Here is a 25,500-nt window from a genome sequence, read left to right as displayed (position 1 = left end):
AATTCTCCTGTAGCTTTATGTATCTGTGTGAATTCTGTGCTGTGCCGAGAGGAATGCTGTTTTTTGAATGTAATGAATCTCTTACATTAACCTACACTTTATTGCTTGAGTGAATCTAAACTTATGCTTAGTATATACTTTCTCTATTCTGAAGTAACAGTTTCCAAAAGTAAAACACTAGTATAATTTTATGGTCACATTTCACTGTATTTAAAAAGACTATAGGTGTGCTTATTTAGAACATTTGTATCAAGCTAGTGCCTCTAAGGAAGGAAAATCCTGATCAAATAAAAATTAACCTTTTATATAATGGCGTTTTATGAAAAGCCCTTTGCACAAGGCAAGAAATAAAATTCATGGCTCTTGTTCACTAATTTAGAATTGAATAGAGGGTATTTTGTATATATAAGGAAGATTAAAATCACTCGAATAGTAGCCTATGTAAGTGTACATAATAAAACTAGAAATTTTTAAAAGCACTTCAATAGATGGCAAAGCCAAGTAGAATCCATCTGCTAGCATAGACAGACGGCTGTCAGAATCCACATATTCAGAGAATGGACGTTGTTCTAGAGACTGCAAGGAAAGAGGGAAGCTGAGAAAGAAGACTTAGTGAGGGGAAAAAAAACTGTATAATAGGTGGAAGCTACGTGAGTCATTTTAAACAACAAAAATGAAACTAAGAGTTTTTGTTTTCAAAACTTTGGATTTCCATCATTGTGTACAGTCGGTTGGGGTAGAAATTGAGTGATCCCATAGACAACACCCAGTTACACTGAGTCACCGTTTAGGTAGGAGCGGCAATGTGTCTGCAATGTGTCTGACTGAAAACTATGATTTATTACTTAGAAATGTCCATCGTAATAAAGATGGTCAGAATTGATTGCCTACTTGATAACTTAGGCTTTTTACTAAACAGGTTTTCATTTATTACCAAAATCAATGTGAAACGGTCCCGAGACCATTTTTTTGGCTTAACACTTCTCCTGAAACAGTATATTCAGAAATCACAGTTATATATCTCAACTATCACACCTCCTTGTTGGGTAACTATGTTTATCTGTGCTCTTCACGCTGACGTTCTAGCATCTGTTCATGGGTTTTCTCTTTCACTTCCCAAGTATCATCCTAAGGACAGCTTAATTAAGAGTCCAGAGTATGAGTCAGATCTTTTTTATTCATGCCAAGGGGGCTTAGTTTCACTTTCTCCTGTCCCTTCTGAAACTATGTATGGACCACGATTACTATTTGTCAGACAGATACTGCTGTGCACTTTTGCAAACAAATATACCTCTCATAGTACATTTGTAGAATGGCCATGATTATAGAGTATATGGCCCCTGTGATAGATTTGGAAATTAAGACTGATTAATTGCCTTGTCTTTAAGAATTAAACAAAGCTAGAGTTCAATTTCAGAGTCTTGTAACATTAAATGCAGAACTTTTTTCTTTACATTGTTTCCTGACTTGAACAGTGTGGCTGCTGTTCTGGCGATATCATAACCCTATAGGTCACCTGGACAGTTTTATCTTGTCCTGAGTTATTGCAGCTTTTCTTTGGGGATCTTTAATGCTAGTATATTTCTAGGGCAGACTAAATTATATAATGGAGTTATTTTAGTTAAGTCAGTCAGTTGAGATTTGCTATTAAATAATATCTAGACTATATATCTTGTGAAATTATGAATCCTGGTCTTGTTTTTTCTAATTTGTTAGTATTCGGTTACAAAATATATTAAGAGTCTCGATGTTCTATGGTCCTGGAATTAAGATTCAGCTCAGTTTATAAGAAGCAAGGTGGAGTTGCTCAGCAGATTGATGGTCTGTTTATTAAAGAGCCTATGGTTTTCTATGGAAAGGGATCTAAGCGAGACATTTTAGCTAATGAATCAGAATCAGATATGTGGTCATTATTGCCTGATTATTACTCCATCTGCTCTGCACTAACGGGAAAATCAATTACTGTGTCTCTTTCCCACTGACAGCGTATGTTGATCGGGCTGGCAAGAGATCTTCGAGGGATTGCCTTTGCACTGAACACAAAGACCAGCTACACCATGCTGTTTGACTGGATGTATCCTTATTACACTGTGACAATACCAGCTCTGTGCACAGAGGGATGCCAGGCCCCTCTCTTTCGTTTAATAGTGTGGCACAGTAGGGAAGAGGAAACAAAGCTAAATGAACTAATGTGTAATCAGCTAAAAATTACAGCACAGTGGCAGCAGTGCAGATAACTGAGCACAGCATTTGAGACCCAGCTCAAAGAGGTCACTTTCTTGATAGATACCATTAAATATTGACAACTTGAAAATCCCTTCCTCAAATGGTTGTTTACGTTGCAGGCATCATGTAGCTAATATTTGTACTTGGGATCCGTGACTTGTACCATGTGTTATTTTCTGAGGAAATTCAAAGTCTCTGTTTCATCTCTATTAGCAGGGCTAGTTTATCTTTTTGAGATTTTACTGACGGTACTACAGTTGGTCATCATGATGAGGATATGAACGATCATGAAGGGGGGGAAGATTTGTTGTTTGCTATAAAATTTGAGTTTGCTGTTACTAAAATGTAGTGTAGACAGGGGGACAAATCTCTATACAGAAATGTCTTATCACATAAGAATAAAAAGAGACACATTAGGTTTGAAATCTCAGCTCTGCGATTACTGTATAAACTTCAGCCAATCATTATATTTCTTGGAGACTTGTTGTCATCATCCAGCAAAGGAGACAATCCAGTATCCTGGTTTACTGTGACCACTAAAATAAGTAACACATTGTTTCTGGTGTCTGACACTTACCCAGTGGCCAATAAACATTTATTAACATGTTAATAGTACTCTCTGAGTCATCTTTTTAATCCTAACAAGAGATGACTGTTTATACAAATGATTGAATTGTGATAGCATCATGCTCTTTATATTTGAAACCAGCAGCCCATAATAGAATTCTACTTTAAAGCAAAATGACTTGTTTTGTTTTATGGCTTTCTTTCTTAAAACAGTGTCTTGTTTGCCCAGTTTTGCCTCAGACTTGACAGAGCCAGGAATAAAGTTAATCTCCTGGTCCTCATGCCTTAGCCACCGTGCCCGACTCAATTTATATTTAAGTGGTATTCTTGCTTGTTTTATGTAAGCCTTTTTTATCCAAACTTTCTTTATGTATTGTAAAGGAAACTGCTTAGAAGCAGTGTTCAGCAGCTGCCATAGCTATGGCCCACAGCATAACAGCTGAGCATGTTTTAGAGTGAATGCTACACATTATGAAATTTTTAAATGCTACTATTTAGAGTACTGACTTAGGTTTATAGTTGGTATGGAAATCTACTTCCTCATATTTATTTTCTTAAAGATCAGACAATTAAGATTTTTTTCATGGTCTTAAAGAATCAACTACATACCTTATATATACAATGGGTGGGTTTAAAGATTATCAACTTAATCATCGTCTTAAATTCATCTACAAATGACCATTTTATTTCTCTAAACACCCATTTCCAAAGACAAAACTTTCATTTATTTGGAAAATCATAAGACTCTACTTTTGGTACAAAAGAATTGATTATTTACATGAGACCAGTCTCTTTAAGGTGGCCTTTCCAGCAGTTAAGAGGTTTTATTCTTGTTCACCAGTTGTAATGAAGAGTCAAGGTCAGAAATTCCCTTCTGTGTCAACAAATATAATCTGGTTTCCATTTCAGCATTTGTCCAGCAGATGGCAGAAATGGAAAATCTTGGGATTTGGTGTTTTGTTTTTTGAACTAGAAACTGATATCTCTTCCATTTGACCATAGATGTTGAAGTTATTGGGGTCAGGGGCAAAGAGCGAGGTGTCAGTTATGCAGCAAGCGGTGCTGCATTGCCAACCTCAGTGACTCGCTCTGGCCTGGCTTAGAATAATTGAGTTTCGGTAGCAGATCAGCTTCCTTGGGAAAAGGCCAAAGGCTTTTCATAATTGTATTGACAACAAAATGAATATGATAAATGGTGTTCATTCAGTTGAGACAAGATTTATAGTTTTCCTTTGGGCAAAGGATGAAGAGCAAATATTTATAATAATAGTAAAATTTGTTTAAAAGTTACATTATTTGATCATTCAAAAGCTTTATTAAAATATTTTGAAATAACTTTTAACAGTTTCAGGTGATAAAGTACAGATTCTTTCTAAAGTATTCAAGTAATGCAAAAATGAATAAGTATATGATTTAAAAAAAATACAGATATGAAAGTCATTTATTCTTCCTGAAATATTGATATGTCAAACCGTCAGTGAAGATTCCCACATTACTGCTGGGGAAAGTTTATTTGCCTTTTATCCACATAGATGTGTGTTCTTTAATTTGTTATGCAGTTCTTAGCTTACAGAACAAACATTCCTGTAAGAGCACATGTCATCGTAAAGTCAAAATGCATTTTATTTAAGGTGATTGTTTGATAAAATGCTATTTCCTTGTTTAGCTGTTTAATTCAGAAAAATCTCTGTGAGCATCTTAGCCACTGCATTAACTGCTGCACAAACTGCAGGCTTCCCACTCCATCCGTCCAAAGCTAAATGGCCTGGAACTTCACAGATACCGTCTTGATAATTTTTTCATGACTTGAAAATTCAACAAGAAATCATTCGTTTACACTTTTTTTGCCCCTAAAGTAAGAATGCAGCAGTAAGAAAACACACATTATTCAAATGTTTCCCAGGTTGTACTTAGATTAAGTTGTCAGAAGTCCAGAGGGAAACTGAAAAATACACATGTAAATATTATTTCCACATATTCTAATTTCCAGGGTGTGGTTGGTCACTGAGCTCACACAGGCAGTTAGTGCCATTTATCAGTGAATACAAAAACATTACACAAAAGCCAAACAAGACAATGTGAAATGCAGAAGCTCATGCACTCCGAAATTAACAGTCTTAAACTCCAGCCTCACAACCTGTGGGTCTTGGGTAAGTTGTTTTGAATCTTGAGTCACAGTTTTACTCCCATGATACATGATTAATAACCCCCATCTCACAGCTCCTGACTGTAGTGTATGGGACAGAATAACTACTTCAACACTGTCACTTTCCCTCCTAAAACAGTTAACAAAGGACTTGGACTGCTTATTCATTCAGCAAAGCAGGCTTCCTTGGTACAGTGTGCTCTTTATGAAGTATAGGTTACTGAGACACAATTCTTACACCTAAATGAACTTTCAGTTCAAAAGAGTCCTCTGCAGGAATGACTTACAACAACATATATAGAAGGCTGTACATGTGATCAGGAAAGGCTCTGTAAAGGTGACCATGTAACACTGAGTCTTGCTAGGTTAAGACTGGACCATGGGGAATTAGGAAGAGACAGGGTTTCAGGTGATCATCACTTAGGGGAGATAGTAAAGATGCTTCCTTACGACACAGCTTATTTCATGATTAGAAACAGGTTGTCCAGGACCCTTCACTCTCACACTCCAAAATGTATATCCATATTCTTAGGCAGTATGAAGCCTGAAGAATAAATTCTGATGGCTTTGAGTGACCCACATAATCAGAAGTATATCTTAAGAAGAAAATAATTGGCAGTATATGTGAACCAAGTGGAACTGGAAAAGAACTAACCCTAAAGACCCACTGTTAAGCCAGCATGCTTTGAATGTTTGTTTTATGCACAAGAAATATAAGAATACATTGCTGCTTTCAGAAGCTTGCAGTTATGTAGGCATGCAAAAGAATCCCCTATTGACCAACTAACTGCACATATGTCATAACAGATACGTGTAAAGGGACCACATGAACATTTGTGAAGAATTGACTAATACTTTAGTCAAAGTGGGAGAGGTTTCCCAGGAAACTAGAAGTTTTACTAAGTTTGAAAGATGGATTGCCAGCCAGGAAAGAGGAAAGTTGTTACGAAGTCTGTCTCCTCCTGAACAAAGCACAGGTGTTGGCATGTTCGTGCTACACCTTAATAGCCTCTGAGCTGCCAGGCTCCTTCTAGTCTAGAACCACAGCCTCCAACCCTGATTCCTAATAATTTTAATGTAAAAATTTATATTATCATAGGTATTATAATGCTTTATCTTTTTATTTTCTAGTTATATTCCTTGGTTTATTTTGTGTACATATATGCTCTTTCCATGGCACACATGGAAATTAGAGGACAGCCTGTGGGAGCCCAAGTCAGGCAGCAGAAGCCCCTTTACACAGTGAGCCCTCTGGCTGGCCCTTTTCATTTTCTTTCATACTATTAAATCCAAGAAGGAAATAATTGCTTTGGTTTTTCTCAGTATTCTGTTTTTGTGGTGCAGCATATCCAAACTACTACTAATCACAGGATGGAGAAGTGGGGTAGGTGGATAAAGCCTGGATGGATGCAGATCTGGTGCTTGCCAGTTCCTCACACTGTCGTTGTGTGTGCTGATGTCACCATTGGTGCCTTTGATTGTTCATTTATCTGATATGGACCTTTGAGACTCATTGGGAAGATCCAGGCAACAGAAATGAGACCCATGCCTTTCCTACCCAAGGGCTCCTGTTCTCTTCCTCCTGCTCATATGTGTGTATTCCTCATAAGGCCACTGGAAAATTAAACCTGGATTTTGATTCTCACTCTGTAATCTGAGCCTGCCCCTCTCACCGTGAAGCCCTTTAACCTCTCTGCTTAGTAGACCTCTGCTCTGCTTCCCAGTAATCACTCATTCTCTCTGTGGCAGTCACCTCTGTCAAAAGCATATTAGAATTGTCACTACTCTCATTCCACACAGAAAAGGGAACACCCCCTTATATCCCCTGGTCTTATCCCAGTGTGAATACCATGTGCTCTAAAATCATCATGGTGCTCTGTCTCGATAGTAGTTTGCACAGTGGTCTGTGTGTTAGGTTTTGAGGTTTGTCTGTTTCCTCAATATCCTGGAGTTTGTGCTTAGGCTGTCTCTTTTCAGAACTAGAAGCATCCTTTACATACCTGCCACCCTGATTAAGTATAACTCTTGAGCATAAAAACCATGTCTTCTGTTTCTAAATCGGTCCTTAGCACAGTTCATAGTATGTAGTATCTACTGTCTATTAAACAATAACAGTTTTTTAATACTTTGAGAAAAACAGTAATCTGACAGTTCAAATAAAGTTAACAGTCAACTTAGGTTTTTCTTTAATATCCATGTATATATATATATGCATATGTGTACATATATGTATATACATGCATCACAGTGCATACATAGACATCACAAGACAACTCTTTCCACCATGTGGGTTCTGAGGATCAAACAGAGATCTATTGTTATCATTTTTATTGAGCCTACTCTTCACTTAAACATACCCACTCACTACCTGTCTTCACTCCATGCTCCTTCCTTTGTGGTATTTTCTACATGTATCTTTACATTTGTTATGCCGTGTCTTATTATAATGTAAGTCCCATAAGGGCAGGAGTTTTCTTAGTGTTTATCACTGGTAATCTCCGGAGACTTTAGAATGGTGCATTTGAGGAAGAGAGCACATACTTGTTAGAGAGGCTGTTTTAGTAAGTGCAGCCTGAGCACACAGTCTTACTGGGAACTACTACTTCCCTGCTTGTAGGACCACAGCACTCCTCAGGCTCTGGCAGGCTTATTTTCACTTTTACAGAGTGATTTCTTAGAGCTCAGAATGAAGTACAATTCAAACAATCATGAGGCACTTCTACCATAGGCTTTGTCTCCTTTGTAGGTTCACAGGTTTACAACAGCAAATACTGAGCTGTGCTTTGTACTGAGCCTGTGCATAGAAGACCTTGGTTTCTGTACTCAAAGGGCTTGGAATGGAGAGAGAAATTCTGTGGTGGGGCTAGCACAGTCATACATAGGCCTTCCCAACCCAGGTGGGCTAGTAGTCTAAGTGATGGGAAAGACTTTCAGGAATCATTATCAACTGTTTTTGGAATATGAGGGACATATGGTCATTAGGAAGGAGATCCTAAGGAAGTGTGGATCCCAGCCCTTTCAAAGCTAACAGAACAAGCAGGTACTACAAACAGCCAGCCCTGCTTCTTAGAGAGATGTCGTCAAGAGTGCTCATTGAGCACAGGCAAGGAGAGATTGGTGCCATTTGACAAGATAGAAAAAACATCCCAGAGACATGAAACATGAGCTAGGTATTAAAAGATGAGATGAGGCAGAAAGAAGCAATGTATAGAAAAATGGACAGGACCATGGGAGTCCAATAACTTATTTGCAGGGAGTTGGTACAAGCAAAGTTCCACATAGAGCGGAAATGGAGGGGTTGGAGGCAGAAGAGCCCATAATTATGCCTTGATGAGGATCTTGACTGGGGGTCCAGGGGCTGGGATTGTGGTGAGGTTTTCCACCAGGAGCTCTTTGTCAAAATCTCAGAATTGGTGATCCCATTCAGCACTTTCATCTGAAAGACATGCATGCACTGGGAAAAGACTTGGCGGCTAGCAAAATGAAAATGTCCAGTTTTCCTGCTCTAGTTTGAAGCTTTAATCCCATATTTCTGTGACCATTTGCCAAGAAGGAGGCCCAGTGTTGTCTGAAGGTCCAGCAGAGTTGATGCTTTGCATTACTGGCTGGGCTCATCACAGGTGTGCACTCCTATTATTAACAAGAAACCTTACGGGCAAGGCATGGTGGCATACATCTTTAATCTTTGCACTTGAGAGGCAAAGAGGATGCAGGTGGATCTCTGTGAGTTCAAGGCCAGCCTGGTTTACCTGACAGCCAGAGTTATATAATAAGAAGACCAGAGACAGACAGAGACAGAGAGACGAGAGAGGAGATGGGGGTGGGGGATATGCTTACATGTTTGTCGTACTATGCAACAGTGGCCTTAGGTGGATTAGCACTAGCACCATCATACAGAACTAATGACTGATTTGATACCAGGAAGATGAAATATTACTGGCAGCCCAGAGCTTTCATACAAGGTAATGGCTCAGATGTTTCTTGTAGCTCCAGTGATAGCAAAGCAAAGAAGCCAACAACTTAATTAAAAGAAAAAAAAAGACAAATGTAGGTTATCTTGAAGGTGGGGTAGATCTGTAATATTTACTGTTACTGTTTCTGTGTGCTTTTGTGTTTTTTTAATTTTTCATAATAAAAGTTGCCTTCTGAGCATAATACTCAGAAGCCCCAATAATAATGGCTCAAATATATTTTTATTTCTCCTTAACTAAATTTATTTTCCTTCCCTATAATATTAAGCATAATTCTTTTAAGCATATTACATGATATTTAAAAGTATATCTTTCATTTATACATAATACCAGGAATAAAACAATTTAACTTATGAGAACAAATAAGTTCAAACTTTGTGGCTACCTCAAAAATTTACCTGTATAGTTAAATAGAGTAATTTATACGGTTGCCATTATGCACCAAACAGAAGAAATGTGGATTTCTGTTTGTTTGCTTACTTGTTTTAAAATGCCATTAATTTTCAGCAATATGTTTTTTGTTTTGTGTTCTTACTTGAGGGATGGTACCAAGGACTTATGCATGCTGGGCAGGTGGTCTGCTGCTGAGCTACATTCCAAGTTCTTAGCCCTTAAATTCTTTAATAATTTATAAAAGGTACCCAGCATATCTCCCAGTTCTTCAGAGAGCTATTGAACGGTGGTATGGAGAGCCAGCATGTACTACTCCTATCTTAAAACTCTTGGCAGAACTGATGCAAAACAGGTAAGCAGCAATGGCCAGTCCACAGAGCTTGCATCTGCCTTCTGTGTATTGTCATAATTTAGCAGCAGTACAGGGCAGATAGGAGCTTTGAAAGGAAGAAACAAAGGTTACAGAATGCTGTATGCGTGTGAGTCTGAGAAGAAGGAAAAGTGGGTAGTGTACTTCATAGAAACATTGAGAAATGGAAAAAGTTGAACGACTACAACCATTATTATTTAAAATATTCAGAGTCAATGAAATAAAATTAAATAAAATATTCAGAGTCACAAAATGAAAAGAAAAAAGCAGTTATTATTTTCACTATTTTTCTGCTTAGCTACAATTCTGTAAAATTTTAAATGAGGAAGAAATGTGGGGCTGGAGAGATGGCTCAGCAGATAAGAGGACAGACAGCTCTTCTAGATGTCCTGAGTTCAATTCCCAGCAACCACATGGTGGCTCACAACCATCTGTAATAGAATCTGATACCCTTGTCTGGTGTGTCTGACGATAGTGACAGTGTACTTGGATACATAAAGTAAATAAATAAATCTTTTTAAAACTATATGCTCTCTGAGCCCAGAGGTTCCACTTTATAAATAATGAAAGAGTCTCGGGGCAGTTCCCTTTGCCTCGAAGCTGTGAAGGTGTCTCTGATTTAACTCTGAGCATCCTTCTGTGCGAGGTGCATGTGTCTGCAACCACACTTCTCAGACCTTTTGATTTGAGCAGAGCAGCTGGGGTTCAGATGTTGTGCATACAGCTATCAACAGATTCTGCAAAGGGTTTGGGGGAACTACAGCAACTTGTGTTTCCCTCTTTAAAATGCATCATTGAGAGTGTGGCCTAGCACCAATTACCTGTCGCTTAGCTATCCTGTTTCAGCCAGTGCCTCTCTGCAGACAGCGTGCTGAAGGGCAGGTGTCTAGACAGGGAAGGAACATGGGCTGCAGCTCAGTTTTACCCTGTTGCTGACTTGTTTGTAGCAATAGCCCAATTACTTACTCTTATGTGAGAGATGGAAAAACATTTATGAAAGAAATGTATTTTCTTTTTTTTTTTTGAAAGCTCTTAGGATTTGTTTGTTTGTTTTTTAAGTTTTCTCACAAGTACCTTAAATATTCAGAGAATATGGGCTTTGTATTTAATATTAGAAGCATGGATTGTTTATTATTAAATATTCTTAATTAGATATATATTGCCAAAAAAAGAAATAATACTGAAGGGAAAAATAGTGTTCTGTGTCATAAAGCATTTTGTGTCTGCCATAGCAGGTAATTATGCATGGCACAAATGACTCAATAATTGCCATATAAAAATTTGTATTTCATGAAATGCTATATATAAATTTCTCTAGAATCTAGTGTGAATTAAATATTTGCATTTTTCTAATCAGAGTTATTCTTGTACATAATAAATTAATTTTGAAAAACAGTTTGTTTTGCAAACAAGATATTAGCAATGCTTTGTGGTTTGGGGTGTAGAGATTTTTTGGTTTGTTGGACAATTAGTTGGGTTTTTGATTTGTTGCAAAATTGTTTAAGGACATTCCATTGTATCTTGAAACCATAGCTGCAGGGCATGCCAGAGCTGGATGAGGACAGGAAGGAGGTTAAAAAGGCTGTATTATGTCAGAATGGCTTGTCAATCCTTTACTCTGTTCAAATTGTTCTCCACCTGTGGGGAGCCAGGAAAACAGATTTTCTCAGAACTTAGAGAGCTTGTTTCTCATTAGCTCAACTGTGTGCTGTGAACAGGGGTCTGGAATTATGGAGTGTGTTTGAGATGTGTTTCATGTGTGAGGTGACCCAGCACACATTTGTGTATTACTAAAAGACCTTGCATCTTCTGTCACTCTGGAATTCGTTTTCAAGATATGACTCACACCGCAGGACATGGGAAGTGTGTAACTGTTACTGTTTTTACTAATTATCTATCAGTCACTTCTCCAGGAAAGGAGAAGAGGTAGGAAATCTGTGGTATAAAATGTCAGAATATTATTTTAATAAATTAAAAAATGAATCCTCGGATCAACAAATAGTGAAGAAATTATTATACATATTTTATCAGTAGCTATTCAATTGGAGTGGCTCTTTAAAGAATAATTGGTACTGAATGAAATTCTTATAAGTGAAATTGCTGATACTTGGTTTCTTTATCTGCAGAAATAGAGTAAATTTTGCTGTATTTCTTAGGTCTCAGCGTTTGAATTTTGATGTATCCTCTCCTAATGGAATTCTTCTCTTCAGAGAAGCCAGCAAAATGATTTGCACCTACGGTAAATACCTTTCCCACAATGGGCTCTGCAGCATCCCTTACCTACGTACGTCTGGAAGGAAAGACATTAAAGTTTAGTTCATTTGAATCTTCATGTCTGTATGGATTGGTGTGGTGGATAATAGTGCAGAAAGCAGGACCCTTACCTGAACAGCATCAGGCAAGGTGGGGGGGACGACATCCTGGCCAATCTGATGTAATTTTGGGGGGATAAAATCACAATGTTAATAGTAAAGAGTACGGCAAATAGTCTTTTTAAAGTTACAGTATGCTCAGAATTGTCATATTTGTATTAAGGAGTTTCCAGGCTTGGGTCTGTGAGTGCTTAGACAGCTTTGTCAGGAAATACCCTCGCAAAAGGCAGGAAATGTTTTATTGCAAGGTATGTTTGGGTTCTGTACCCCTAGAAGCAGTGTTCCCAAGTCAAGATTGTTCTAGTGGCTCATAGTTAAAATATTTTATAATTTATTTGGCAGTTTAGGCCTAAGAATTACAATTATGCCTAACACCAATTAAGACAACTTTATTAATAACATTATCTGAGCTATAAGCATTTGTTTTGTTATTTAATAATTTCATACATGTATATGCTGTATTGTGGCTAGTCTCTTTCGCAGACCCTCTTTAATTACCCGATAACCCTTTCCTTATGGTTCTTTTACCGATATTTGTTTCTTTTTGTTTTGTTTTGTGTCCTGTAGAATCTGTGTGATGCTGGGTTTGGAACCAAGCTTCAGAGCTTGGCAGGCTCACTGGTGGAGATTCAACTGGACACTGCCTCCCAGCTCCCACAATCAGTTTACAATAGGCTGCAACAAGTGGTAGGGCCCTTCCCCATCCATCTGTGATTGCCACAGTGTCTTTCTTTTGTGGGCCTAGTGCCTGTGCACATAGCTGTAGTGAGCTTATGACTGCCTCGGTTATGTCGTACTCCTAAGATGGCAGGCAGGTCCTAGCCCCTCTCCCTAGTTTTCAGATCTTTGATTTTGTCTGCCTCTGCTTCCACAGTGTTCCCTAAGCCTTAAGGGGGTGGAATAAATATTTAGGGTGGAGCCTTCAGTCATGGATCTTTGCAGTCATGTCCATTCACTGCATGGAGAGGCTGCTCTGATAAGTAAGTAGTTTTTGTCTGCAGGTATAAACATAGGAATCTAGAAGGTGACTTGATGATGTGTCAGTTTAGCAAACAGCAGTATTAGGTTCTACTGTAGGACCTGAGACCTGTTTAGTCATGGGTTTGGGGCATAGTTTATAGTATTGAACATGTATTCATAGAGTAGACCATGATTTTTTTATTTAGTATTCAACATCCTTAACCATGAGGGAAATGCACATAAAACTACATTTACGATTCCATCTCAGCCGGGCAGTGGTGGCGCACGCCTTTGATCCCCACACTTGGGAGGCAGAGGCAAGCAGATTTCTGAGTTCGAGGCCAGCCTGGTCTACAGAGTGAGTTCCAGGACAGCCAGGACAAAAAAAATAAATAAATAAATTCCGTCTCAGCCCAGTCAGAATGGTAATCATCAAGGATACAAATGACAACAGATGCTGACATGGATGTGGGCATAAAGGGAACCTTCCACTGCTGATGGGGATAAGCCACTGCCACCACTATGGAAACCAGTCTGCGAGTACCTTGGGAAACTAAAACCTTCTCTGAGACATTTACATAGGCAGGGATTGAGGGTAGCACAGACACAAATCCTCTAGTCTAGTTTAGCATGATTTGACTGAGGCCAGTTTTGACCGAAGTTCCTGTGTGGTACATTTATTGTAGATGTTGTCTTGAGTCCCATCTTTTCCTTTGTAGTTTTGTGTGTTCCTTTGGTCTCCATATTTGGATTTTGTTGGTTTGTTGTAATTTCCCACATCAGTAGCTGACTCTGAAGAACACTTCATCTCAGAAAGCTGGTGATGTCCATCCGTCCTGAGTACTAGAGATGGATTTTACAGAGTGCAGTCAGGCTTCCTTATTGTAGTTCTGTATGAGTGTCTGCACGTGTAAGCACCTATAACTTTACAAAAAGTGAAAGCATATTTAAAAGAACATAAAATAGGTGTTTTAACTGTTCTTATTCTATTTCAGAGCACAATCTGGTATTCTGAGCTATCTCTTACAACTAAGCTGCCATTAAAAATGCTTATTTTTAATTGTACATTTGAATTTAAGCTTACAATCCTAAGTGCACAGTAGCAAAAGAAACCGCCTATTTAGGCAGTCTACTACACTCTCATTTGCCTTGTACCAATGGCTATATTACCACAACTTTGTGTCTGTTTTAAAATAGATATCATAGAAAGTAAAATCACTTTGCCTTTAGAAGTAAAAAAAAAAAAAAACCTACTTTGAACTGGAGTTTCTAAGTATTACTTTGCCTTGCGTTGAGGATACAGCTAATTTTTTTTTTCAGATTTTTTTTTAATGTGTATTTTGCCTTCATGTGTAAGTGCACCACATGCATACCTACTGTCTGAGGAGGCCAGAAGAGGGCATCAGATCTCCTGGAGCTGCAGTTATAACCAGTTATGAGCTGGGACAAAAGTACTCTAAAAAAGTAGTAACACACTTAAGCACTGAGCGGTCACTTTAGCCTTTGCCCCCCAAAGGAAACAGCAATTATTGTAAAGCAGTGTATATCGGAGTTACTTGGTAACTGGCAGGGCTTGCACTACGCACATGTTGGGCTTCTTCTCCAGATGCTTTGGTGCTTATTGACGGTTGCAATGGGTTCATGAAAGTAGTGACCTCAGCCCTTCCTCTTTGGTGCAGCTGGCTTTCCAGTATAGACTGTAACTGGCTAGTGGCACCAAGAGGAGTCCCACAAGCACTGTCAACCCTGTGGGCTTTAAAAGCTCTCCAGTGTCCAAAACAGTGGTCAGGCACAGAAGGAGGCGTTGCCATAAAACATGAGAAAGACAACAGTGTGAAGATTGCATTGAAGGAGGAAAAGAGAGGAAAGGCAGAGAGCCTTGGAAGCCTGCAGGTTCAAGCAGGTCTCACATAGCCCAGGCTGTCTTCACACTCACTCTGTGTAGTCTTGAGCTTCTTTTCTTCTCCTGCCTCTGGCTCCAAAATACTGAGATTACAAGTATGCGCAAGAATGGCTATCATCCAAGTAGTCTTGAAAAGAAATTCAGGAAGGGACTTTGTTGCTGAGAAGAAATGCTAGGAGATTAGAGTCAGGATCTGCTTCTCGATTTATAATGATAGTTTAGGTAGTTTCTGGTTTTTATCGGCTGTTGTGTGCTTCCACCTGTATTAAGTCATTTGTCATATATTCTGCAAGCAATACCTCAGGACAGGTATTGCTAGTTCATGACCTTGGTTAAGTTGTTTCAGTTCCTTCTTAAATGGAGAAAATAATACATAGCTTATGAAGTGATTATAAAGAATTCACTCATACTGTCCTGAAAGGCCTTAGACCAGTTAGCCAGACTAGCTATTGTGATTACTGTAACAAAAAGTTGACATTGTAGGTGTTGGCATGAAGAAGCCTACTAGGAATTAGGTAGCTAGCAGTTGGTTGGATTGGAAGTAATTGTGACTATAGGTAGTAATTTTTCCATATCCCTTTACTGCTCCTTAAGAGGAATTAGGAAGTTTATGACAAGCACTTGTGCTTTGGTGATTTTTGTCCCAAAACTCGGAGGGAAACCAACGTACAAGTGGGAAGCTGTCCCCCAGCTGTGTGACTAATGGCCTTAACACGTGCATCTCACATAAAGAGAAGACTCTCCCTCGTCTGTGTGGATCCCATACGGGGTTCCGTCAGCCTTCTGGGGCCTGACATGATTTTTTACCATGCTTTTCCTCTGGAGAGCCTGGAATGCTCATTGGAGGGAGATTGTTTGGCTGCCATCTAGGAATCTGGAAGACAAAAGAGTTAACAGTAGAGACTGAGCAGAGCTTGAAATACTTACTTCTTTGGGTTATCCAAGGTGAAGGATAGGGAATCCTAAAGGGCCAGAACATTCTGCAGTCCCTTCTGTCCCCATCCTCATTGAGATTCCCTGGAGCTCCCCTCTCCTGGACAGCGTTTGGATAGTCAGGAAAGGGGTGGACCTAGAGAGGACTCAGTTCTTAATGTACTTGATTTATTGCTTATCTTGAGGACTATCTCCTCTTCACTGCTCTGTGAGACTGGCAGAAAAATAATACTTTTGATATGCTGTTTTATTTATCTACATTCTGTCATGATATACTTTGATGTAAGTTTTTAATTTTGCTTCAGCTCTCAGCTGCTCTTGCCGTTACAGCTCAGGGTCAGCACTGAGGTTAGCCACAGTAGCACAAAACAATTTCCTGTTTGTACAGCCCAGGTAACATTTGGATGAGGATTAAATTTTACCACATTTTCTACTAGCCCTAGCCTATTATTTCTAATGAGTTTTAAATTGCTTCAAGAACATGTATTTCAAAACTTAGTGCAATGATCCTTCAGCCTGAGCAACTTAATAAAAGAAATTTCTTCTCTAAATTTTTGGTTAAAATGTTGCATGCAGTGTAATAAATGTTATTACTCTGGAAACCTACTTCTCAGTTTTAAGAAGTGGATGTTTTTATGCTCAATTTCCATTTGTTTAATCTTTTCTTCCCGTTGCCTCTGGGCTCTGGTATGGTTAGTGACGTGTGTTGGTTGAGGAGTACACAGAGAGAGAAATGCTGCTCATTTTCATAAGGCTAGCTGGCCAACGTGGGGTTTCACAAGGCTGGCCGGCCAACATAGAGTTGCTTGTATTTCTTCCTTTTGTAATGAACTTTAGAAAGCTTAGCTTGTAACAACTGAAATTTTAAAAATAGCTGGGACAAACTATGATTATTCCCTTCACTGAAGTATTTACATCTTGGACTGAGAGATGGCTCAGCAGAGGACCAGAGTTTAATTCCCAGCACTGACAGGGCAGCCCCACTGATTGGCCAGTCCCAGATAGTCCAGTCAACTATTCTGGCCTCCGTAGGCACCAGACAAACAGGGTGCACAAACATGCATAGATAGATGGACAGATGAACAGACAGAATTTCAAAGTTTTATTTAAAAAAATTTACATTTTGAAGCAACAAATTTTTAACACTCATAAATTGAGTTTATAAAGTTTTCCAAAAAAGAAGAAGGAGGAGGAGGAGGAGGAGGAGGAAGAGGAGGAACAAAACCGGGCAGTGGTGGCGCACGCCTTTAATCCCCGCACTTGGGAGGCAGAGGCAGGAGGATTTCTGAGTTCGAGGCCAGCCTGATCTACAGAATGAGTGCCAGGACAGCCAGGACTACACAGAGAAACCCTGTCTTGAAAAACCAAAAAGGAAAAAAAAGAAAAGTAAAGTTTTATACAAACCATTTGCTACTCCTTATGACACAGCTAACTAGTGATTTACTCACTGAGTTTTACAGAGTCTTAGGAGTCTATGAAACTACCACAGAAGTTCTCTAGAAAAAAAAAAAAAAAGAAAGAGAGAGAGAGGGGGGGAATAAATACCCTGCTACATAGTTGCACAGACTAGATTTGTTTGTAAAGGGTATCTCCCATTAAGACTAATTCCTGGAATGCCACATTAGGAGTAGACACTTTGATCATATGTTTGCATTAAGATGATAACAGGACAGTAGATAAAAACTGCATAGGTCCTGAAACACTTAGAGATCTTGTAAGACACCAGCAAGAAATAATAGTTGTTGGAAACAGACAATCCAGGGCCATGGGCATGGACTTAGCATCAGGTTCGTGTGCAGACGGTAAAGGCTCCGAAAGTCTTGTGGAGGCAATAAAATGATTATCCCTTGAGGACCCCAAAATCCATCTCAGCTAACTTACCAAAAGAAAGTCCTTAAAGCCTACTCCATGGTGAGCCTCAGAAACTACAGGGGTTAGACTAAACCTCCTCTGCACACAAGAAAAAACAATACTAATGACTTCAGTCATCATTCAGCTAATGTTTATTGAGCATGTGCTGTGTGATACTGTGAGTTATAAGGGATGAGAAGATTAACATGTAGAAAAAACAGATTTCTCCCTAAGAAAACCTAAGGCCAGCAGGATATTTAGACAGATTTATGAAGAATTATTGAAGACAGATTAATGAAGAGTCTACTGTGCTCATGCTGTGACTGTGCTTCACGGTGCTCTAGAAGCCTAGAAGAGATCTCTCATTCAAACTCCAACGTCAGGGCAGGCAAATTTCTTTTGAAGAAATAAGAAATGGACCCCGTGAGTGGTGCAGGCATGCACGATCCCCTTAGCACCATTGTCTAGCTCTGGCCTTGCCCCTAGGTCTGAAGGAACCTTGTAGGACCCCAAGAGCATCTTGCCTCCACATGGAAACCTTCAGGGGCCCCAAAACTTGGAACCACCCATCCTAGTTGGCTCTACCTGCCACCCCAGCTGGTCTGCCTGTGACAGTCTGAAGAGACAGGAACCTAGCATAACTGTCCCCTGAGAGGCTCCACCCAGAAGCTAATGGAAAGAGGTGCAGAGACTCCTACCCAAACATTAGATGGAACTTCTAACAGAAGACTTGGGAAAAAGACAGAGGGGCCCGATGAGATCAGGGACTCCACAAGAAGACCAACAGAGTCAACTCACCTGGACCCTTGGGGACTTTCAGAGACTGAATCACCAACCAAAGAGGGAGCACAGGCTGGACCTAGGCCCCCTGCACATATGTAACAGATGAGCATCTTGGTGTCCATGCAAGTCCCCAGACAACTGGAGCGTGGGTTGTCCCTGAGCCTGCCGCCTGCCTGCTTGCCTGCTGCCCGCCTGCCTGTACATCTTGTTCCTGCGCCTTGTCTGTCCTCAGTGGGAAAGATGTGCCTAGTTCTGCAGCTACTTGAAGTCCAAGTGGGAGAGACCGGGACCCCGAAGAGGGATTCCCCTTCTTAAAAGAGAAGAAGGGATGTGGGGGGAGGGGGTTACATGAGGGGTTACTGGGAGGAGAGGAAGGGCTGGAGCACATGTGTTATATACACATACAGACAGACATATAACTTTTTTTGTTCAAGAATATGTGAGTAACACAGATTGAACTTGATGAATGGGGGAGGGAAAAGGTCACAAGGCTGGGCCTGGAAGAAGTCAAAGAAGAGATGAATATGATCAAAACACATTGTATGAAAACTTCAAAGAACTAATAAAAATTTTAAAGAACGCTTTTTATTAAAAAAGAGAAATAGACTGCCAGGCAGTGGTGGTGCACACCTTTAATCCCAGTGCTGGGAGTCAAAGGCAGTCAGATCTCTGTGAGTTCGAGGCCATCTACAGAGCAAGTTCTAGGCTAGACTGGACTATACAGAAAAACCCTGTCTCAAAAAACAAAAGGGGAGGGGGAGTGGTACATAATAAGAAAACTGCAGATTGCAAAATTGCTAGAGTCCTAAGTAAAAGTCACTTTTATCTCTTTCCACTGTTTATGGGTGTGCATCTGTACATACCATCCTGTGTGAATGTCTGTCAGTCTGTAGAGGGCAAAGGATAACTTCGAAGAGTTGTTTCTCCTCTTCTACCATGTGAGCTCCAACCATCAAAGTCAGGTGATCAGTTAGCAGACACCCACTGTATCATCTCACCAGCCCCAACTTTATCCTTTTAGAGTAAGTTTGGTTGGATATGTTTAAGGAATATAACATGTTATGTGGTGATTACAGACAATAAAGATGGTTTGAGTGACTCACTGAGTGGTGACACCCTTGCTTGGGTGTGACCATCCACTGGAGCAAGAGCAACCTACCAGTGACCACACTCCCAGAAAGTTAGTTTCCATCCCCAGCAGTGGTCAGCTGCCAATGGGTATTCAGCTATGAGTAGGCCTCATGTGTCTGTTTCTGTGTTTGAGTTTTGACTGGCTTGGTCTTGTATAGGTAACTACAGTTGTGGTAAGTTCCTAAGTACAGTGGCCAAGTTCTAACCAGGAGAAGGCATTTCATAACACCACTCTTCCATCCTCCTGCTCTGACATTCTTCCCACCCCCTCTTCTGTGTTCCTTAAGCCTGGGGTGTTAAGGTGGAAATAGATGCTCCCCCACCCTTGCCTTGGACTGAGCACTCCTGGTCGCTGATTCTCAGCACTTTGACCAATTATGAGTCTCTGTACTAACCACTGCCCACTACAAAAAGACGTTTCTCTCACCAAAACTGAGAAGAGCACAAATGGATATAAACATAAATGTTTATAAGGCAGCTTAACAAAGTGACCATTTAGCATAATAATAATAATAGGGGTTTTCTCTTTAAGGACTATCACTTTCCCGGCCATGAGCTCTGGACCAGGCTCAAGAATTGTCTCCCAAGTATGAATTGTATACTAATTGTCGAGTCGATTAGTTGAATGAACAAGAGTGTGGAAAGAACATAGTCAAAGGAATTTAGTAAAACAACAAGAGAAAGGGAGTTGCTGCTAACTAGGATGGAGAAGCTGAAGCAGATGGGGCAGCTCAGTAGCTCCACACTGACCAAGTCTGAGATGTTGGTACAACCCAAGTACAGATGCTGAATGTGGACTTGACTGTAGAGCAGCCCTTACCATCAGACAGTAGTTAAGAGGTGTGCTGTTGAACCAGTGAGCTACTGAAGAACAGGTCAGCATGCAGTGCCGGGGAAGATTGGTGAGGTCTTTTCTCCCCATGCAGCCTCCAGAGTACCATCCAGCATTATAAAAGCTAGCCAGCAAGCCAGAAGTTTCAAAGGCTCTTCCAAGTAGATTTCCTTGTCCCATACCCCAACAGGTATGATCTTCAGCAGGAGGGTCTTACTGTGTAGTTATGGTGAGCAACCAGAAGTAATGTCAGCAGCCTGTAACTGATCTTTTGAGTGATGGTAGTATGCTACTGTGGGTTCGTCAGGTGATACAAAAGTATCCCTGTAGTGGGGAATCTTAAAGCTGTGTGAAGTGCTACATCTGTGGGGATATGGAATGGATAGCAAGCTTCGTATATTTCTGTTGGCTTGGCTGGAATACTAGAACTGTTCTTTTAAATATATATTTTTAAAAAAATAGCAGAGATTTGGCATTTGTTACATTACTGAGTGGTTGAAGTAGGCCTGGTTGAGAAAGTGACATTTAACCAGGCTTCCTGTAAATAAGAGTTAATGATGAGGCTACCTGATGGAGGCGTGGTCCATGCTTAAGGAGTATACTTGGGATCCTGAGGCAAGAATGTATCAGTCATGTGTGAAGGGCTGCAAAGGAGGCCAGTAGCCAGTGTGGAATGAGCCAGCAGGAGAGTGCTGAGGTGAGGCCTGGAGGCCTGCTGGAGGCCTGGAGCCAGGCCCTGCTTTGACTTTATCCCTAAGTAAAACAGGGCTTTAGAATGTTTCAGGGTTTTTGTGTTAGGGTTTTTGTATGTTTGGTTAGGGGTTTTGTTATTTTGGTTTTCACTTTGTTGGTTTTGAGATTTTCTGTTGTTTATGGGTTTTTGGTTTTGGGGGGTTGTTTTTGAGGTAGGGTCTCTCTTTGTGTCTCTGACTAGCCTTGAACTCACTTTGTAGATTAGGCTGACCTAAAACTCAAAGTGCTGGTATTAAAGGCATGCACCACCATGCCCACCCCTGTAAAACATTTTGAACAGAGGAATGACACCCTCTGGCTGCCTTAAATGATAGAACACATAGGACTGCAAGCAGGGAGATGAGAAGAGACAGTATTGTGGTGATGCCAGCCTTCTGTTAGACTGACAAAGGCGAGGGCCATGACAGTGCTGAGAAGTGATAGAGCTCTAATTATATCTTGAAGCTAAATCGAGTCGATTAGTTGAATGAACAAGAGTGTGGAAAGAACATAGTCAAAGGAATTTAGTAAAACAACAAGAGAAAGGGGAGTTGCTGCTAACTAGGATGGAGAAGCTGAAGCAGATGGGGCAGCTCAGTAGCTCCACACTGACCAAGTCTGAGATGTTGGTACAACCCAAGTACAGATGCTGAATGTGGACTTGACATGTGACTATGGAGTCTGGAAGGTAGTTCCAGACTACAGACATGTCTGTGAGTTGTTGATTCTTGAGCCGTGTTTAAAGTTACAGAACTCAGTTAAAAGGATGCAGTAGACAGGAATATAAACACAGAAACCTTAGATTTAAACCCTCGTGCGGAAGGTAGAAGGACTGTAGAAGCAGAGAAGAGTGTTTTCAACCTGCACTGATGTAAGAGAAACAAGACTGGGAGAACTGAAGAAGGGAAAGTCAAAGCTTGTTAGTAAGAATGGGAGGAGAAATGGAGACACTGTTACAGTGTTACTTCTTTTTTGAGAAGTCTTGTTGCAAAAGGGGAGGTTTTGTGTTGTTTTCCTTTTTGAAATGGAAGAAATCTTAAAAGTGTTTTATTCTGATGAAAATCTAATAGCAAAAAGGAAATGATTGCTAAAGAGAAAGAGAAACCATTTGTTGCTTCAGCCTCAAGCACAGAAGAGAACTGACTGAATTAACGGAGAGACTGACTTCAGGCCCCAGGAGAAGGAGAAGGACAATAGGGAAGTATAGAAAGGACATGTTCCTACAAGATGATACATTTTTACTAGATATTCAAAATCTTCTGTAAACACTCTACTAATCTTGTCCTAACAATTTGCTCAATTTACTATATCTTTACCAATGCTGCGTTCATCTCTTGTAATTTGAAAGGGAAATGCTGTCTTCCCGTCCAGTCTTCACAATTTATTTCTATTAGACCACTTCTGTCTGGACACGTTAGATGGTCCATTGAAGCAAGAGTGGGTTCTGTGACCTGAGCACTGGAAATGAGCTGTTGTCTTTCTCGGCTGGTCTGCTCCATTGTTTTGATTGCAGTCTCTCATACACTGTTCAGCCAAGCCACTAAGAAAGGCTTCAGCCTGAGGAGCTGTCTACTAAATATCAACTTTGTTATAAAGTTTTAAAGAGGAAAGAGGAAAAAGAAAATATGACTCAATGTGATGGTTTTTTTTTTTTTTTTAAGCCAGGAAGCAAGGTTATCCATACTGGTACAAGATAGTGTGAGGTACCTCTTGCACCTTCCTTCCCTCCACTGCCACTCGCCGCACACCTCATTCCCAGCCCCGGCATAGAGAACTGATAGGATGTGAGCAGACAGCTCACTTTAGCTGATTGTGTATGATGGACCAGAGAGCAGGCAAATGGTACCGTATTAGCTTTACCATGAATTATGTAATGGAAGGGATGAGAGGGAATTGACATTTTCCGTATTGTACATAGCTAGCTTCACCTGCTCTTTTCCAGACCACAGCTCCTTCATAGGCTTCGACTATGAATGGGTGAACTGTGTAATATCATGCTGCACATTTATTGGGCACTGTGCCACTTACTGTTGGTAACCCTTCGCATATACTGTCTCCTTTACTCCACATAAGACTCTTGGGAGTTACGGGTATTATTATCTTTATTTTATTGATAAGGAAACAGGGACTTACAGAGATTAATAACATACCAGATTACCAAAGAGTAAGCTGGGCAAGCTAGCCATTCAGTTCATGGCATTTCTTCTCCTGAGCCCTATATAGCTTTGACATCCACCATATCCAAGCCCAGTATTAAGGATAGGGGCTTTGCCCCTACTGCCACTTATGGCAGATGTAGTCAATGAGACCGTTTAGTTAGGGGTTTTGATTTGGTTCTGGGCTTGGAAAGTCTTATTTCCTTTGGTGCTGCTGCAGTAATAGCATAGAGGCAACTCTTACTGGCTTGAGTGGCTGCCAGCATATCGGGACCAATTGCCTCCCACTGCAGTGCTGTGGGGTAGCTCTTCCTCTTAGAAAAGAACTATACAGGCTTGGGACATCACAAGCTAAACAAAACAATATCTAATTACTAGACTTTAAGCCTTTTGAAGGCACAGTCTCAATTTTGAAACGTATTACTAGTAATCCATGCTGGAGAGAGCTAGGCTGGCCTGGAAACGACAGTGTGTTAACCAAACCTTCCCTTTCGTGGTCTTCAGTAGCAACCATCGAATCCGAGACACTCGAGTAACACAAGATAGTTTCCTAATTCAGACATACTAATTATGATTTTTAAAAACCATAATAGTGAATTAATGAATCAATTCAGACAAGTCTGGCACAGTTCAAAAGACAAGTGTGCCAGCATTGCAACTTTAGCATAACAGAAAAGATTAGGCTCCTGAATCTTGCTATGGATGATACATTATCATCTAGTCTGTTACCTTCCAAACTGTCCCCTCACAGTCTCTAAGCTGAGGGAAGAGGAGAGCAGGATAAGGCTTCCCAGACAGCCCGCGGGGCTGTGATGGTACACATGCTCTTTACCTCTCCCTTGAGGATAGCAATATAAAATAATCCTTCACGTTTCTTTTCTTTGTCTCTGGCCCCCAGCAAACACAAAATGTGTGAGTACCTTGTTGCCTCCAGAATTACCCTAGCTCTTTCATCTGTCTACAGTGTTTTTCTTTTTCAGAAAAGGGAGGGTGGAGATATGACCTTGATTTATATTTATTTGAGACAAGGCAGTACCCTACTTTTTTTAGACTCAAGATTTTGTACTTAATCTACCCAGAACACATCACATCTTCTAAGGCCACCTGGTAAACTGCAATTGGCCCTTCAAACATAAGCTGTTCCCAGAAGTCTTTCCTACTGTCCTCTGTCTAAACAGAGCTTCTCTTTTCTGTGGTCACAGCATCAGTAGTCCTCACTCTGACCATGTTTGTCACATTACATTGTTAGTAATAATTCTCTTCACACCAACTCAGTGAACTCCTCAGAGCAGAGGTTGGTTTTGTTCATGTGCTTATCCTAGCACCTCACAAATAGTAGCTATTAAACAAATTCTGTCATATTGCATTCCGTATTTATGGAGCTACAGTATCTGTCTCTAAGGTGAGTTAGAGTGAGGTCAAGAAAAGGTAAAGAATGTGCTACTAAGTTCCAAGATAGACTTGTACTTTCCAGACAAAACTTTTGTTTTGGACATCTGATGCCATAAGAGAAATGGCATTGCTTTAGTGACAGATCAAGGGGAACTCTCTCCCGGTTAGTTCTATTTTATGCTCTACTAGAAAACTTGTCCTTTTCAATTTCTAAGTACGCAAGTGGTTATCATGATATACCTATCAAGTGGGAGCTGATAGGATGCTTGCCTAGGATGTTTAAAGTCCCAGATTTGATCCCCAACATCTCATAAACTGGATGTGGAGATGCAGACCTGTGATCCTAGTATATAGTATCTAGAGTCAGGAGGATGAGGAATTAGAGAAAATGAAAAGGAGCATGTAATATTCGTAGATCACAGAAATTTTAGGTATTATATCTTGTACCACCCATGATTGTGATGAGGAAGTAGGTTCAAAGAAAGAGTTGAAGGTTGGAAGTCGAGAGACAATTGGCTAGCCTGAAGTAATGACATGTATTAACAACATGTTGGACCATCAAGGGAGTCTAAACATAAGACACATCAAGAAGCTGGAGCAGGATCTAAAACAATAAGGTGTGAGAAAAAACTGATGTGTGGTATAGAAAGCTGTTGGTGTGTGGTATGGAAGGCTGTTGGTGTGTGGTATAGAAGGCTGTTGGTGTGTGGTATGGAAGGCTGTTGGTGTGTGGTATGGAAGGCTGTTGGTGTGTGGTATGGAAGGCTGTTGATGTGTGGTAT

The 25,500-nt window shown here is 40.3% G+C and overlaps 1 protein-coding gene across 2 annotated transcripts in view; it reads left to right on the top strand.

Moving 5' to 3' along the window:
* Positions 1-25,500, top strand: part of Ranbp17 (RAN binding protein 17) — a 286,889-nt gene that overhangs the window by 208,002 nt on the left and 53,387 nt on the right. For both annotated transcript variants that reach the window (XM_028756444.1, XM_028756443.1), the window contains 3 exons: positions 1,986-2,074; positions 9,548-9,655; positions 11,830-11,912. In XM_028756444.1, the coding sequence (XP_028612277.1) occupies positions 1,986-2,074; positions 9,548-9,655; positions 11,830-11,912 (280 nt within the window). The remainder of the gene's footprint in view (positions 1-1,985; positions 2,075-9,547; positions 9,656-11,829; positions 11,913-25,500) is intronic.

The sequence above is a fragment of the Grammomys surdaster genome, unplaced genomic scaffold, assembly GCF_004785775.1.
Source record: "Grammomys surdaster isolate TR1022 unplaced genomic scaffold, NIH_TR_1.0 126121, whole genome shotgun sequence".
NCBI classification, from domain to species: Eukaryota; Metazoa; Chordata; class Mammalia; order Rodentia; family Muridae; genus Grammomys; species Grammomys surdaster.
Note: the sequence above shows the minus strand (reverse complement) of the source record. Positions and strands in the feature narration are given on the sequence as shown.